Source organism: Bombus pyrosoma, linkage group LG13, assembly GCF_014825855.1.
Source record: "Bombus pyrosoma isolate SC7728 linkage group LG13, ASM1482585v1, whole genome shotgun sequence".
Classification (NCBI taxonomy): Eukaryota; Metazoa; Arthropoda; class Insecta; order Hymenoptera; family Apidae; genus Bombus; species Bombus pyrosoma.
In genome coordinates, this window is record NC_057782.1 from 7,840,207 (window position 1) to 7,853,859 (window position 13,653).

At 45.0% G+C, this 13,653-nt stretch overlaps 1 protein-coding gene across 3 annotated transcripts; it reads left to right on the forward strand.

Moving 5' to 3' along the window:
* The first annotated feature begins 1,387 nt into the window (after nucleotides 1–1,387).
* On the forward strand, nucleotides 1,388–13,021 carry LOC122574429 (serine-rich adhesin for platelets-like). Of its 3 annotated transcripts, none has more exons than XM_043742037.1 (6): nucleotides 1,388–2,497; nucleotides 6,868–7,019; nucleotides 7,093–7,183; nucleotides 7,278–7,381; nucleotides 7,583–8,007; nucleotides 8,388–13,020. In XM_043742037.1, the coding sequence occupies exons 2-6, from the start codon at nucleotides 6,905–6,907 to the stop codon at nucleotides 11,955–11,957; spliced, it is 4,305 nt and encodes a 1,434-aa protein (XP_043597972.1). In that variant the 5' UTR covers nucleotides 1,388–2,497; nucleotides 6,868–6,904; the 3' UTR covers nucleotides 11,958–13,020. The 3 variants fall into 3 exon arrangements, with proteins under 3 accessions (XP_043597972.1, XP_043597973.1, XP_043597974.1); XM_043742038.1 differs by lacking the exon at nucleotides 1,388–2,497 and adding an exon at nucleotides 2,681–3,100 and having other exon boundaries at nucleotides 8,388–13,021; XM_043742039.1 differs by lacking the exon at nucleotides 1,388–2,497 and adding an exon at nucleotides 4,593–6,003 and having other exon boundaries at nucleotides 8,388–13,021.
* Nucleotides 13,022–13,653: the final 632 nt, after the last annotated feature.

Here is a 13,653-nt window from a genome sequence, read left to right on the forward strand (position 1 = left end):
TACTTGCGCTTGTTTTCAGAAGGGACCAAAATGGCGGAGTTTACAGCACAGTAAGCGTCATCGCGGCGGGACAAACATTCCTCATGTTACTTATACGGACAGTGAGGTAAACAACAATGACCAAGGTAAACGGTACTGCTAATTCTGGACAGGTTGAATGAGTAAATTTATTGCCGGTCCAGGTAGCACGAGACGGTATAGGACCATTTATTCGTCAATTTCCGTGCCTGTTGTTGAAGCTTCCTTTTGCGATTTGTCTCTGCATACTCGTAAAACTATTGTTCCTTAAAACCATCCTGTTCCTTTTAAACTCCCAGGTCGAGTTTGCAATTTTTACCTTGTACATTCTCCTAAATTTTTTGTCCTGTTGATCTTTCGACGAGTGCGTAAGGAAAGGAACTTTTAACATCTATATGAAGTCGGGGGACGGAGTTGTTAATCGAGAAGCCAGAGCAGGATGAATAAGACATTTTACAACAGTCGTCACTTTTTAATAGAAAATTGTCCCGTGGCGGGCAACGCGTTTTTTTTTTCTTTCTTTTCCCTTTTAGCGACGTGCGCATCTTCCGAAAAATGTTGCCGTGACAAACGCGAAAACGCTCATGATCGACGTACACGCGGAGATTCGCGATAGAGACGGTTTCGTGGAAAAAGACAGACAGGTATTTTTACAAATCGGAAATGGACATCGCGTCGTAAAATCTCGCGGAAAATTTAAAATGTAATAAATACGGGGCACTCGAAACTGGAATGACCGACGTATCATGACACTCGGCGCTCGTGAAATTAACATCCGTAATAAAAGTCCATGGGTTTTCTCGTAATCTATCTGGTTTTATCCGGGGGATTGGTGGCCCATTGGTCGGTAGCGCGGCGAGTACACGCCAGCCGACACTGGTTTTCCAACGTAAACGGGTTTATCGCGCATTTATTCAAACACACGCGGAAATCCATCTGGCCCCGAAGTCTCGAGTACCGATTTCCGTTACTGGCGCGCTGTAATTGGAGGTTACGAGATAGAGGAGAACGACGAAGGAAGAAGAGAGGCGAAGAATCGGGGCTGGCGAGCCAGGGGGTCGTTTCTGCGATCGCGGTAAAACGAAAGAGAATGATCAGAGAGATACGCGGAAAGAAAGAGAGGAGGAAACGCGTAGAACGTACGAAGAGAGGGGTAGCGAACGAGAAGGGTGAGGTATCGGTGTACGAATAGAGGGGAGTTCGTAACCCGGCTGGTAACGCGACGCGATCCTCGATGGGGTGAAGGGGGAGTAGTCGACTCGTTGGTGTGCACGGTGTAGTGCACTAGTGTCGGTACGTACCACTCCGTAAGAGAGAGGAGGGGTGGCCAGAAGCGCGCATAGAGGAGTGAAGAGAAAAACGACTCGTACAGGCAACGAGGCAGGCAGGCAGGCAGGCAGACAGGCAGACAGGCAGGCAAAGCAGACGAGTCGAGCGAGCCAAGCCGGCACAGGCCAGGCAGGCTAGGCAGAGGCTAGTGAGGCAAACGGAGCCGAGCAGAGACACGGTGTATTCGCAAAGGGGCAGGAAAGAGTCGAAGCAAGGGAGCGAGACAAGGAGAAGAAACGAGAAGAGGGAGAAGAGTAGAGAAGAGAAGAGACGAGTAAAACGAAACGGCAGGCGTAGCGAGGAGCGTGTAGAGCCTGGAGGACAGGAGAGAAAGAGTATGGAGGGGGTGAAGATGGAGCGCAGAAGGGGAGCGCGGCAAAGGGATGCAGGGACTGGCATTGAGGGGCAGGAGAGGGGAAAGGGCATATCCTACTCGGGGTTTCAGTTTAGTTTGGCGTGAGTCGCCGTACAGTTCGGTGTTTTGTACGTTGCTGCGATCGTTTTACGCTCGATGTCGTTCATTTCCGCAGTTTAGTTCCATAAAACGCCGCACAGTGTTCCGCGGCGCCTTTGTACGGACTCGTCGTATTCCTGACTAGTAGTGTACTCGTCGTTGCCGTTGTCGTTACCGTCGTCGTCGTCGTCGTCGTCGTCGTCATCGTCGTTGTGTTCATCGTGGTCGTGGTCGTGATCGTCACCGTGGCCGTTGTGATCAGTGCTGCTCGATATCGTATCGTTTGACTATTTTTCTTCCCCCCTCCCCCCTCCCCGAGAGCTTGAACAGGCCTGTGCCGTCGTAGTTTCGGAGGCTGGTGTGTACGGTCGGCGGTAAGGTGAAAGTAAATCCCGTCGAGAGCTTACTCGAATGCCAGGGAAGCTGATCGTACGTCGCGAAATCGCGTACAGATCGAGCACGCGACGTCGCCGTTGTTGCCTGGACAAGCCGCATCTCGGCTCAAGAAGAAGTGAATATTCGCACTCGAACCTAGTACCAACGTCGCGTTTCCTCTACGCTATCGTTCGACCACCAACGATACGGCATCGCATTGTGTACGTACGCGGCCAGTATGCTCCACTACCATAGAGGATAGCGTTAGCTACTCCGATTCTCGTATGCGTGTTGCCGCACATACGGCTCGCATGCTCGCACGTAAGTACACGCACGCACACTCTACCACCCAATATAGCGCTTTCCACCAAATACGTTTGTGTGCATGTAGACCTACTCGCCGGTTGAATGCTGAGAAACAACAGGGAGAAACAGGGAGGGGAAAGGAGCGAGCGAGACGGAGAGACAAGAAAGAAAATACGAGAGCGAGACGGAGAGGGCGGTTTCCTCCATCTTTTTCTCCCTCCTTTCTCTCTTTTTCTGTCCCGCTCTCGCTCTTCCCCTCCCTTTCTCTCGGTTACTACTCGTTTGCCCCTCTCCTCGTTTCTATCCTCTTGCGGCTGTTCCGTCTTTCTTCGACTAGCACGCGCTGTCTCGCTCCCGTACGCCAACTCGTGTATTTATGCGTTTTCTCATATTCGCGCTGCCTCCTCTTTCGTCCTCGACGAAATCGCTCGGTATGCGTTCGCGATACGCGCGACGATGGAATAAACATCGACTCGGTGAACATCGCCGGTTTCTCAGGCGGTTAGCTAGCACGCGAGAGGAGTATCCGCTCCCCCTTCCGTCCGCCTATCCGCCAACTTTTCTGCCCGCCTTTTGGGACACCAGACCCTAGCAGTACGCTATTGTCCGAAATCGAAGGTAACGGTAAAGCTTTTCACTGAGAAAAAAAAAAAACTCGTCTTGCCGCTTTCGTCGCGGCACGGTCGCATTTGCGAACGCGCAAACCCCTCCGTCGTCTACGATACACGAGGAAACGTGTCTCTACTGATTAATCAGCTGGCTGCCTCGACAACCAGATCGCCGTGAAACGCGGAATACCAAAGCAACGGGAACAATAGGCGGGAAATTCCTAACGAAGCGACGGATGAAATCAAGTTCGAAGACCTTTTGCTCGAATCTCCCGAACCGTTTCGCGGTTCATCAATTAGAAACTTTGTACCGTCGCGTGATCCAACGCAACGCCTATCGTATACGCTGACAAATCGATCGAAAATATGCGATTGCCCAATCGTTTTCGATTCCATCGCGTCTCACAACGAATTTCACAAAGGGAGACGAACGTTCGCGAGCCTCGAATATTTCGAGAGGATAGAATTCTTTTTCCCTGGACGACCGGCCGGCCGATCGAATGCCTTTCTTTCGCGATCTCTGTAGACGGTCGCTAGGTTACTTCGAATCACGGTCTTCCGCACAGTAGGGTCGTCGTCTCCCTACTCTCCTTTCTCGGGGTACGAGCCTATACAAGCGACGATAGAGGGATCGGAGAGCAGCTGGGGGTCTAATCTGTAACGCGCGTAACGCCTGATAAGACTAACTAAAGTTTTGCAAGAGAAAATGAGAGATCCAAAACGAGGGCACGCTCGTGTGCATTCCGTTGGAAGAACGATCTCTTAACGAGCTTCCTCGTTTTACTCCTTCTAGTACGGTCTTAGCAACGTGTAACGTGTCGCGAAACGAGTACCAAAAAGGTAACAAAAGGCAAAAAGAACGTTCCGGAAGGTCTTTCGACGAACGAAGCACGCAAGTATTCTTCTTTTCGTATGAAATATCTCATAGCGTGGAAAAGTATCGAAGTAGTATCCTAAATCGCAACGATCGAAGGGCTCGTTGTAAAAATGAATCTCGTCCGTGTTTGTCTCTTTTTAAGAATACCTACTCTAACCTCTTTAATCTCTGCTCGAAACCCTTTGATCTTCCAATGAAATTTAAATGCTATAGACAAGCTTGAAGCGAATTTGGAAACGTATATAGAACACGAGATTTATCATTTATCATATTGTCGCGAGATATTTATTACGAGCGTACAGTTCGCACAGATCCACCAAAGCATCTGAACGGTGAATTATTCATCGTGTTGCATCATTCTGTATCGATACATATTGATTCCTCATGTAAGTTTAGAACAAACGTATTCGTACACCTTGGAATTAGTTTTATAATTTCTAATTTATCCAAATTCATGATCCGTCGAACGATTGTGACAAATAAACAATGCTGCGACTTTGAAGAAAACTACGAACTGTCCGATCCACCTTGTAGAACGTTTGAAACTCGAAATGGCAAACATCAGCGTTAAAATCGTCGACGCGTCTATTTCACGTTCGCTGTGTGAAAGTTTCACGATCATCGTCGAATATTAGCTTCGATTCGGGGCGATATTATCCCTCTTGCTATCGCCACTTGCGACGCCATTTGAGAATTTCTCTTCTTACCGAGCAGCTCGATATAAATAGACACCGATATACTAGACACCGCAGAACGCGTGACGCGTAGCCAAGGCGGGCCGATTCGCTATTTAAATAATCCTAATTAATATCCACGGGGATAAATGGACTGGATGCTCGTCTGTTTACGATCCTTCACCTTCGCGAACACACCGTGGTCGTTCGAAGCTCGGAAAAGTCTAATAGCATCTCGTTCGGAAGATCGATCCGATCGTTGTGTACAGGCCTTTACTTAGGCGCGTCCCTTACATTCGCGACACGTGCTGCACTCGGAGAGAATAGTCGCAGCAAAGTGTCCAAGCTCGAACGAACGCGAACGATCGAACGAGAACTTAGGAGATCCGCGAGAGACTGGCAGAGAACGAGATAAAACGGGAGGAAACAGACTCGGAGAATTTAAAGATCCTCTTTAGTTTCTATCTCTGCGACGACCGCGTGAAACGACGTCGTTAACTTGTTGACCGGGGAAGACGAATTGACACGTCGTTCGAATATCTTTGCCCCGTCTTTTTACCTACGAAGGTTACAGTTCGATGTTTTTTCTCCGATTCAGCTGGCTCTCCGTTTCGCTGTTAATTTTTAACGACGTAATTATAGAGACTCGTGGTTAACAGACACGCCGTTTAACGGATTAACGCATGTAGATTCGCCGTGGCAAACGCAATGACGAGCGACGTTACGAATTGAACGTAATTCTCCGCCATATCTTTCCGTCCTCGAGATCTCGTTCGTACACGGAGACCGGCCAAGACGCTTAGGATTCGCAGAACGATCTGGAAACGAGCGAGGCTAATTTCTTGGCAACGATAGCGATAGCGCCTAACCGACTTATCGCTGGCTCTCTGCGAAATACCACGATATTCGATCAATACGTGCAGGTATTCGACGCACAGGGTGCACACGCGTTTCATTCGCGTGGAAAGGGGCTGCTGTTTGGCGGTTTCACCGCGTCAGGCGGCGAGTGGAAAAACCGAAAGGACGAATTTCGAGACGGGGAGAAAGCACGAGGATAAAACGTACCCGTATACCTACGGGTGGTTGAAACCTAAATGGAGGGGAGAACGAGGCAACGGAACTCTACCTACCTGAGGAACCTTCGGGAAAGTGGGCTAAACACTGTGACACGGCCCAACCGTCTCCTATGTCATGCGATTTATCTGCGAAACTAGCGAATTATCGTCGTGAGCGTTTCGTTATCGTCGCTCACGGATGAGCCAGCTGCTCTTCGAAAGAAAACACCGCATAACGATAAATACATATCGCATTTGGAATTCTAATCTATTTGTTTCGTCGTTCCAAGTACGAGTTAGAGTATAGGTACGTGAGTTCCATTTTCACCAAGGAAAAATGCTTCCAATGCGGTTTTTCTACATAGCCAGGATTCTTTTTTTTTTTTTTCCTAATAAAAACCATCACGGGTGTATCGAAAAGTATCGAAGGAGATTATTAGCGCGTAACGATAAATACGCGTTCGGGACTCTGATCCATTTGTTTCGTTGATCAAGGAACGAGGAAGAATGCATGAGATGCATTTTGACGAGGGAAAATTACACACGCTATAGCTTACGAAGGTATTCGAACACTCGTAGCAACTTCTTGTGATCAGCGTTACAAGGAGATCCGACTATCGCGATTGTATTGGTAAAGTTTGAGACAAATCTGAAGATATATATCGCGTTAAATACCTTGCAACTTTTATACTTGCATCTTCAGATTGCTCTCGATCGATGTAATAACGTTCGTCGTGTTATCGCGTTAATCGCGTTAGATCGTGTCTCGCTCTAGTACCGACCAGGTATCAAAATGTTTTACGAAAGTTTTTCGTGACTAATATTTTCAAACGCGTACGTTTCAACGATCCTCTACACAACATTTTTCCTCGCGGCTTTAAGCCAAAATTTTCGCCTGTATCGAGATCGACATTTTTGGCGATACATTTGCCTTTTCGAAAAACGATCGAGCACCACAAGTACGTAACGCATTTGGTATTCTAATTTCTCGAGATGACGAGGAAGCAATGTCGGCAAGGCGATCTACATGCACACTAGCTTTTTACACGACCAAGATTCCCCTTCAAGATTTTGGCGAATTATAGTATTTGCGGATAGACGGAAGATTGACTTTTTCCACGTTGTCGACTTATGTCGAAGGTATTACATGAAACTGTGTTTATCGTTGCAGGTACTATCACCGACAATTCGGTGGCGCAATAAGAAAAATGTCGGGAATTGGTAAAAGGACGTATCTTCGCGAGGTGAACCCCTACCTTATTTGTCCGTTGTGCATAGGATATCTTATAGACGCGACTACCGTCGTCGAGTGTTTACATTCGTGTAAGTAAATTTAATCGAACTGGAATTATATTCTGTGACGCGTATAATGATACGTTGGTTTTTCGCTGTTCAGTTTGTAGGAGCTGTATCCTCAAGCATCTCAACAGGGAAGCTCACTGTCCTTCTTGCAAACATGTTCTCAACAAAGCCAAGCCGAACATCAAGTAAATTGCCGCATGACTGGCCTTGATTTTCAAAAATCTCCAAATTTTCTATCCACGAGGATTATTTTTTTGACCGAATGATTTTTATTTCCAGAGCGGACAAGGCGTTGCAAGATATCGTGTACAAATTGGTACCCGGACTGTATCACAAAGAGATGCGCAAGAGAAGGGAATTTTACAAAAAACATCCTGAACATGGTAAGACTACTCCTTGCGATTCGATTACGTCGCACGTGTATCTCAATAGCGTCACGAATTAAAATAATACGTAGCCGTGTTGGAAAACCGTATCAAAGTCCACCAAGATTTTTGAGATACACGCGCGTTACGTCTCACGTTTTATATTTAGGCATCCTGTATTTCTTGGAAATTATCTTAATATGTAAATATTTTATACAGCGGATTTAGCGACACCGGAACAACGCGGAGAAGACGTGAGCGGAAGGTTGATCTTCGCTCCAGAAGACGCAGTTAGCTTGAGCTTAGAATATCTACCGCCCGGGGCTGATCCTCTGACCATCCTTCTTAGCACTAACGACGACACCAACAACTCGAACGCATCTAACAATCAAAGTAATAGCAGTAACAACAGTAATAATAATAGCAATAGCAACGGCATCGGCAATCACAGCGCAAATACAACAAGTAACAGGCGCTACCTTCAGTGTCCGGCGCTTGTGACTATCGCGCATTTAAAGAAATTCTTAGCTTTGAAATACAGCGTCGATATGACGAGATACAACATCGAAATTTGCCATCGACGTGCTCCGCTTCCGGAACACTGGACCCTCATGGACGTCGCTTACATTTACGCGTGGAAAAGGGTAAACTATAGCCAATTTCAATTAACGAATATTTTAACACGTTGTTTGGCACGCTGTAAGATTCGCTTCTCTCAAGACGTAAAAAATGTGCTCAAGGTACAAAACGATGGTACACGAAATTTGATTTAGTTGCTTCGACCAAATTAAACCATTAAGGCATCGTTCTATATCGATGAAACACGAACATTCTTGGTACGTCAATTACGTTATCTAATGGCCATAATACTCAGAAGTATTTTGTCAACGAGTAAATCGCTATATATATTGTGAGCTAAGCCAGCGTGTCACGTGGCAACGTGTTAAACGTTTCAAAAGATTTTTTGGACAGTTCGAATACGAATATTTCGACTACTCTTAACGTTTGACAATTTTATTTTTAGAACGCACCGATGCGATTTTTTTACCGAGTAGCGTTGGAAGAGCAGAGATTAGAGGCACCTCCTCACGACAGGCCATCCACACCAGGTTTAGGTGCTAGTTTGCCTCCTGTTGACGCAGTAACACGGAATGACGATAATTCGGAGAATCCTGAGAACGGTATCGAATCTAAGCCAGAAGCAGAACTTTCGAACGATACTGAGGAGAAACCCGCGTTGGACAATCACAGCAAAGTCTCGAACGAGAAACCGCGCTCTCCGAGTGATCAAGCGCCCACGAATGAAACCAAGGAAGCGACTAGTAAAGAGGAACAACCGTCGAGTACGGTAACAACGTCGACAAGCGCAACGTCGACGACGGTTTCTGTAGCATCGACAAATAGCACATCGACGACGACGGCAACCGACACGATTGCCTCGTCCACGTCCACGTCCGCGTCCACGTCCACGTCCACGTCCACGTCCACGTCCACATCTACGTCCACGTCCACGTCCACGTCCACGTCCACGTCCACGTCCACGTCCACGTCCACGTCCACGTCCACGTCTACGTCAAATAGCGAAACTAAACAAATTAAAACACCTATTAAAATATTGAAGAATCCAGACGGAAGGTACGAAGTCTTAAGGAGTCCGCCAGGTAGTTGGAATTCGAAAGAACACAGTGCTAGGAGTATCGAAACGAAATCATCGAATCCAGAATTTAGTGTCGTGAGTATAGGCAGTGGTCAGAATTCGAATGGAGTGAAGATCACGTTGAAGCAATGTACGCCGAACAATTCGAGTCCGAACAAGCCGAAAGTTATCAGCAACGTGTTACTGCATTGCGGTCAGGTTGACAAAGATAATCCTGATTCGTTAGTGATTCAACAGCTTCACAGAGATAAAGAGAAACGTCAGACAGAGAAGCAGGAGAAACAAAAGAGGAGGGTAACTTTCGTGGAACGATCTGTCCCTGAGAAAACGGTGACCAGTAACGCGTTAAAGAGTATACAGAAGAAACCGGGGGAACAACAGGAGAAGAAACAATTCCTCCAAAGTTTTCAGTTAACAGCCAGGGAGTCAGCATCCGAAATGGCTTTGGAGTCTTCCTCTAAGTTTAACGAAGCGAATACCAACAATGAGACGAATGAGACGCGAAACAAGGCCAATGCCACGTCGAAGAAGGAGGACGGTATAGCGACAGAGACTTTGAATAATGTAAATGAGAACTCAAAGAATAAGAGCAACAACGAGAACATTGGGGTAAATGCGAGTGGGAACGCTGCGAGTGCGAGTAAACGGGTTGCAACTATGGCCGGAATTGGCAACGCGCGAGTGAATGCAAATAAACAGTGCAGTGACGTAGATATGTGCACATTTGGATACTCGAAGAATACGAACGTAGGTATGAACATCAACGTAAATAGCAATCCCGCGAAGATGGATGTGTATACGTTTTCCAATGATCCACCGGTAGTTCCCGCAGGAGCTGTGAAAAGGAAATGTCCGCCAGGTCTACCGATCTTCGATATCAAGAGAAAGAAGCAACAGCATATTTCGAGCCAAGTGCCGAAGAAGCAAACTCAAGTACATCCGCCTGCAGTCGTGCAAAACAACGCCAAGTCACCTCGTAAACTTCCAATAGAGCACGTTATTCCGGCGAAACGTGCCGCGAACATAGTCGGAGAAGCTGGTCCTAGTCGAGCACCCACGACACCAAGTTCGAAACTTTCGCCGACTCCGGTACTTTCCAACGACACAAGGAATATATTAGACGGTTGCGGATTGAACATTCCTGCGAGTCTCAGTATAACTCTGACAGCGCCAAAATCACCCGCGAACAATGCTGGATTTACCGAACCAAATGATTCCAAAGATAATCGAAAGAATACGCTGGGAAAAGTAAGCCCCAGTATAACTCTTAACGATAGATCGGTCGATCCACGAGTACTGAAAGCCTTGAAGACGGGACAGATTAGAATGCCCGCACCGTCGAAACCAAGGCAGCCTAAGCAATCGGAACGCGATGCGAACCAACAACGGCAGGCGTCGTCCGCTAAACGAGAAAGGGACCAGGAATCGAGAGACATTTTGGACCTCAGCGGAGGGAAGAAGATGGACATACATCCGTTAAGAATACCACAGCCAGTGACGAAACATAAAGCAAAATCGACGATCAGAGAAATGCCAAATATCTCGGATCAGGGACAAGTTGTAACGCTCGTTGGTGGCCATAGATATTATCGTGCGCCACCAGGCTCTTTGACTCCAGCAGCGCATAGAGTGAACGATTGTCCGCTTCCAACGCCTTCGAGAACACCAGTTTACGCTCCTGGATTCTCCAGTCCTTTAAGCAACAGCAGGTACAACACAAATCTTTCATCCGTTTTTCCCAGTCTGCAAAGTCTGTATGCCTTGAGCCAAGCACCGAATCTTCAGCAGTTTCAGACAGACGCGAGGCTAAGGCTACCTCGAGGGACGGACGCGAATTCCACCATATCTAACAACGATAATCGAAATATGAACGCTAATGTATCCGGGAAAAGTCATCTAGCTGCCCAATGCGCGCCTGTGAAACCGGTAAGATCATCTGTGGCGCCTTTGGCTGTTGCGATAACTAAACAACAACAACAATCGAACGATAAATCAACGTGTATAAACAAATCTGTCTCGAATGAGATTAGTAAAACACCTGTGTTCCGCGGTAGCGAATCTCTCGACTCCACGGAGTCTGGTCAACAATTGTCCGTCCAAACCAAGTACACGTCGGCCACGGAAGCTAATAATCGGTACTCGCCGCGAGCTACCAATAACAGCAACATGAACAACGAAAACAAAACGTCTACTGAAGCGACTCGTGATTCTAATTTGGAAACTAGTAACGATACGAGAAAGGAACCGGACAATTCGTCACGGCAGACGTCTCATCGCGAAGCAGCCAGTCCAAGAGTATCATCTACGGCTTCTCCATCACCACCACCTGGAGATACTAACGCGAATACCATTAACGAAACCACCAGCGGTCATACCGATAATATGAACACCGCTTCCAATGGAATAGACAATGATCTACCTGCGCCGAGTCCGACGAAGAAGAACAACGTAGGTGCGGAGGTATCGAGTAGCAAATCGCCTGCTAGTCCAGACTCTAGTTCGGTAACTATCGAGAGTCCTTCCAGCAAAAGCTGCACCACGGTGGAACAAGAATGTCCTTCTCCCTCACAAATGTCAGATACGGTCAAATCATCGGAGAATTTGACAAAGGTTGAGAATAACGTCGCAGAAGACTCGACGAACGATAACGAAAACAAAGCTTCCACCAAGCAACCTGCCACGAAACAATTGACTTCGGAGATGTTTCAAAAAAGGTTGCTGGCCGCGTTTCCTTCTAACGAATGGGCAAATAACCCGATAGCTGCGGAACACTTGGGCAACTTCTTGAAAAGTTTGAACGCGTCGATCAAATCAGAGAATAAAACGGATAGCAGGGGATCGGAAAAGGTCGAGAGCCAACTCGCGTGCAACGATGCAACGCGTTTAAATAACGAAGTGTCATCGAAATCTCGAACAGACGTTGCCGAATCATCGTAAATACAAGCATTGATTTAAAGATGAATCGAACACTTCCTGTTTAAACGAGGAGTACATCAGCTACATCACTGCCAGATACCAATATAATGTTATCGAATGACTCTTAGCGTGGATATGAGTACCAATTTCTAAATAATTGAAATGCTTTAAGATCTTATTAGGGGAATGCGGCATACGCATGCCGTACAATACAGGGAAAATACAGCACAGATGCTGGAAATTTTATTTTTTCAAATTTTTTAAGGTCATACATCCCTCAAGAAATTTCATCCATATGTGTAGTTGCTTTGTCGAAACAACAATGTTCCACGAGTCGCTCGATTTCAACTAAAAATATCATTTTAAGTGATTAATGGACAAAAATATGTTTGTCAAATATGATTGATATTATTCGTAGATCGATTTTATTTCTAATGTGAAAATTGTTCCTACTTCGGTCCACACTATGATTATGCGAAAGCAGAACGTTTATCGAAGTACCTCGCAATTGTGTAAAAATTGTTGTCAAGATTTTAATTTTCTATTATTCAAACTCCATGATTGACTACGTGAAACGTAAAGCTAATCAGCACAACGAAAAATCGAATAGCCGATATCGAACTTGCTTTCCTATTCGTTTAACGATTATAAAACGTGTACGTAATAAGAAACACAGGGACCGAAATTAAGAAAGAAAAGAAGTCGAAGAATCTAGTTATAATTATTTGCGTAACGTATGAATGATATCTATGCTGTTGTTATTTCATCATTTACTTTTGCGTTACGTTTTACTATCAGTTATTATTATGTATATGTTGTATAATAATTGTTATGTTATGCGACTGTATTATATTATATATATTACTTCTTTATATGTATATATTTATTGCGCTGATATGTTGTCCTTACAAGATGTGCGCAAAATCCTATTACTTTGTAAGATTCAATTTTAATCGATCGAAAATTCGTGTGAATGTACATCATTCAAATTTTAAAACACAATTGCATGCATGTTGATTTTTAAACGACAAGAAACTGACATGTAATAACAAAAGGATATATCATTATATACTTAAACTAAAAATCGTTATAGTTCTATTTATTACCCTTCGCCGAAGACTGAACGTGATACGCGTATCAAATACTTTATAATTACGCGGGCATTTAACAACATGGCGTCGCGTAATGATTGTTCGAATTTAATATTTACAATATTCGTACAGATATAAAAATACACTCACCGATTCTCGGTGAATATTGCTTTCGTAGAACAATAATGGCACTGACGAGGTAATTGTCCTGCAACAGAAAAATAAACAAATAATATTTAAAAACTTTATAAACTTTCGTAACTTTTGAATTTTCAAAGATTTAAACATACCCTCGGTAGAAGCTTTCTCCTAACTTAATACAAAAAGAATACAATATTTTGACTTTTATTTGATATGCAAATCTTATATTCACTTATATTTTACCATTCTACAACTTTATATCTCAAACTTTCCAAAACAAGAAACGCAAGAAAACAAGAAACAAAAATAAAATAATTTAATATATATTTCAGTGAATTTTATATATTGTAAATTTATTATAACGAGAATAATACGAAACGTATTTTTTAATAAAAATGCTTGACGAAGTCAAATAAAACTTTGGTTACCAAAAAGTAGACAGTAGCGCCACAGAATAAGCAAATTCTATATGAATTACACTTCTT

Coding starts and splice junctions, on each gene's coding strand:
- LOC122574429 (XM_043742037.1), top strand. CDS start 6,905: ATGTCGGGAATTGGTAAAAGGACGTATCTTCGCGAGGTGAACCCCTAC. Junction 7,184..7,277: donor AAAGCCAAGCCGAACATCAA/GTAAATTGCCGC, acceptor TTTTATTTCCAG/AGCGGACAAGGCGTTGCAAG. Junction 7,382..7,582: donor CAAAAAACATCCTGAACATG/GTAAGACTACTC, acceptor TATTTTATACAG/CGGATTTAGCGACACCGGAA.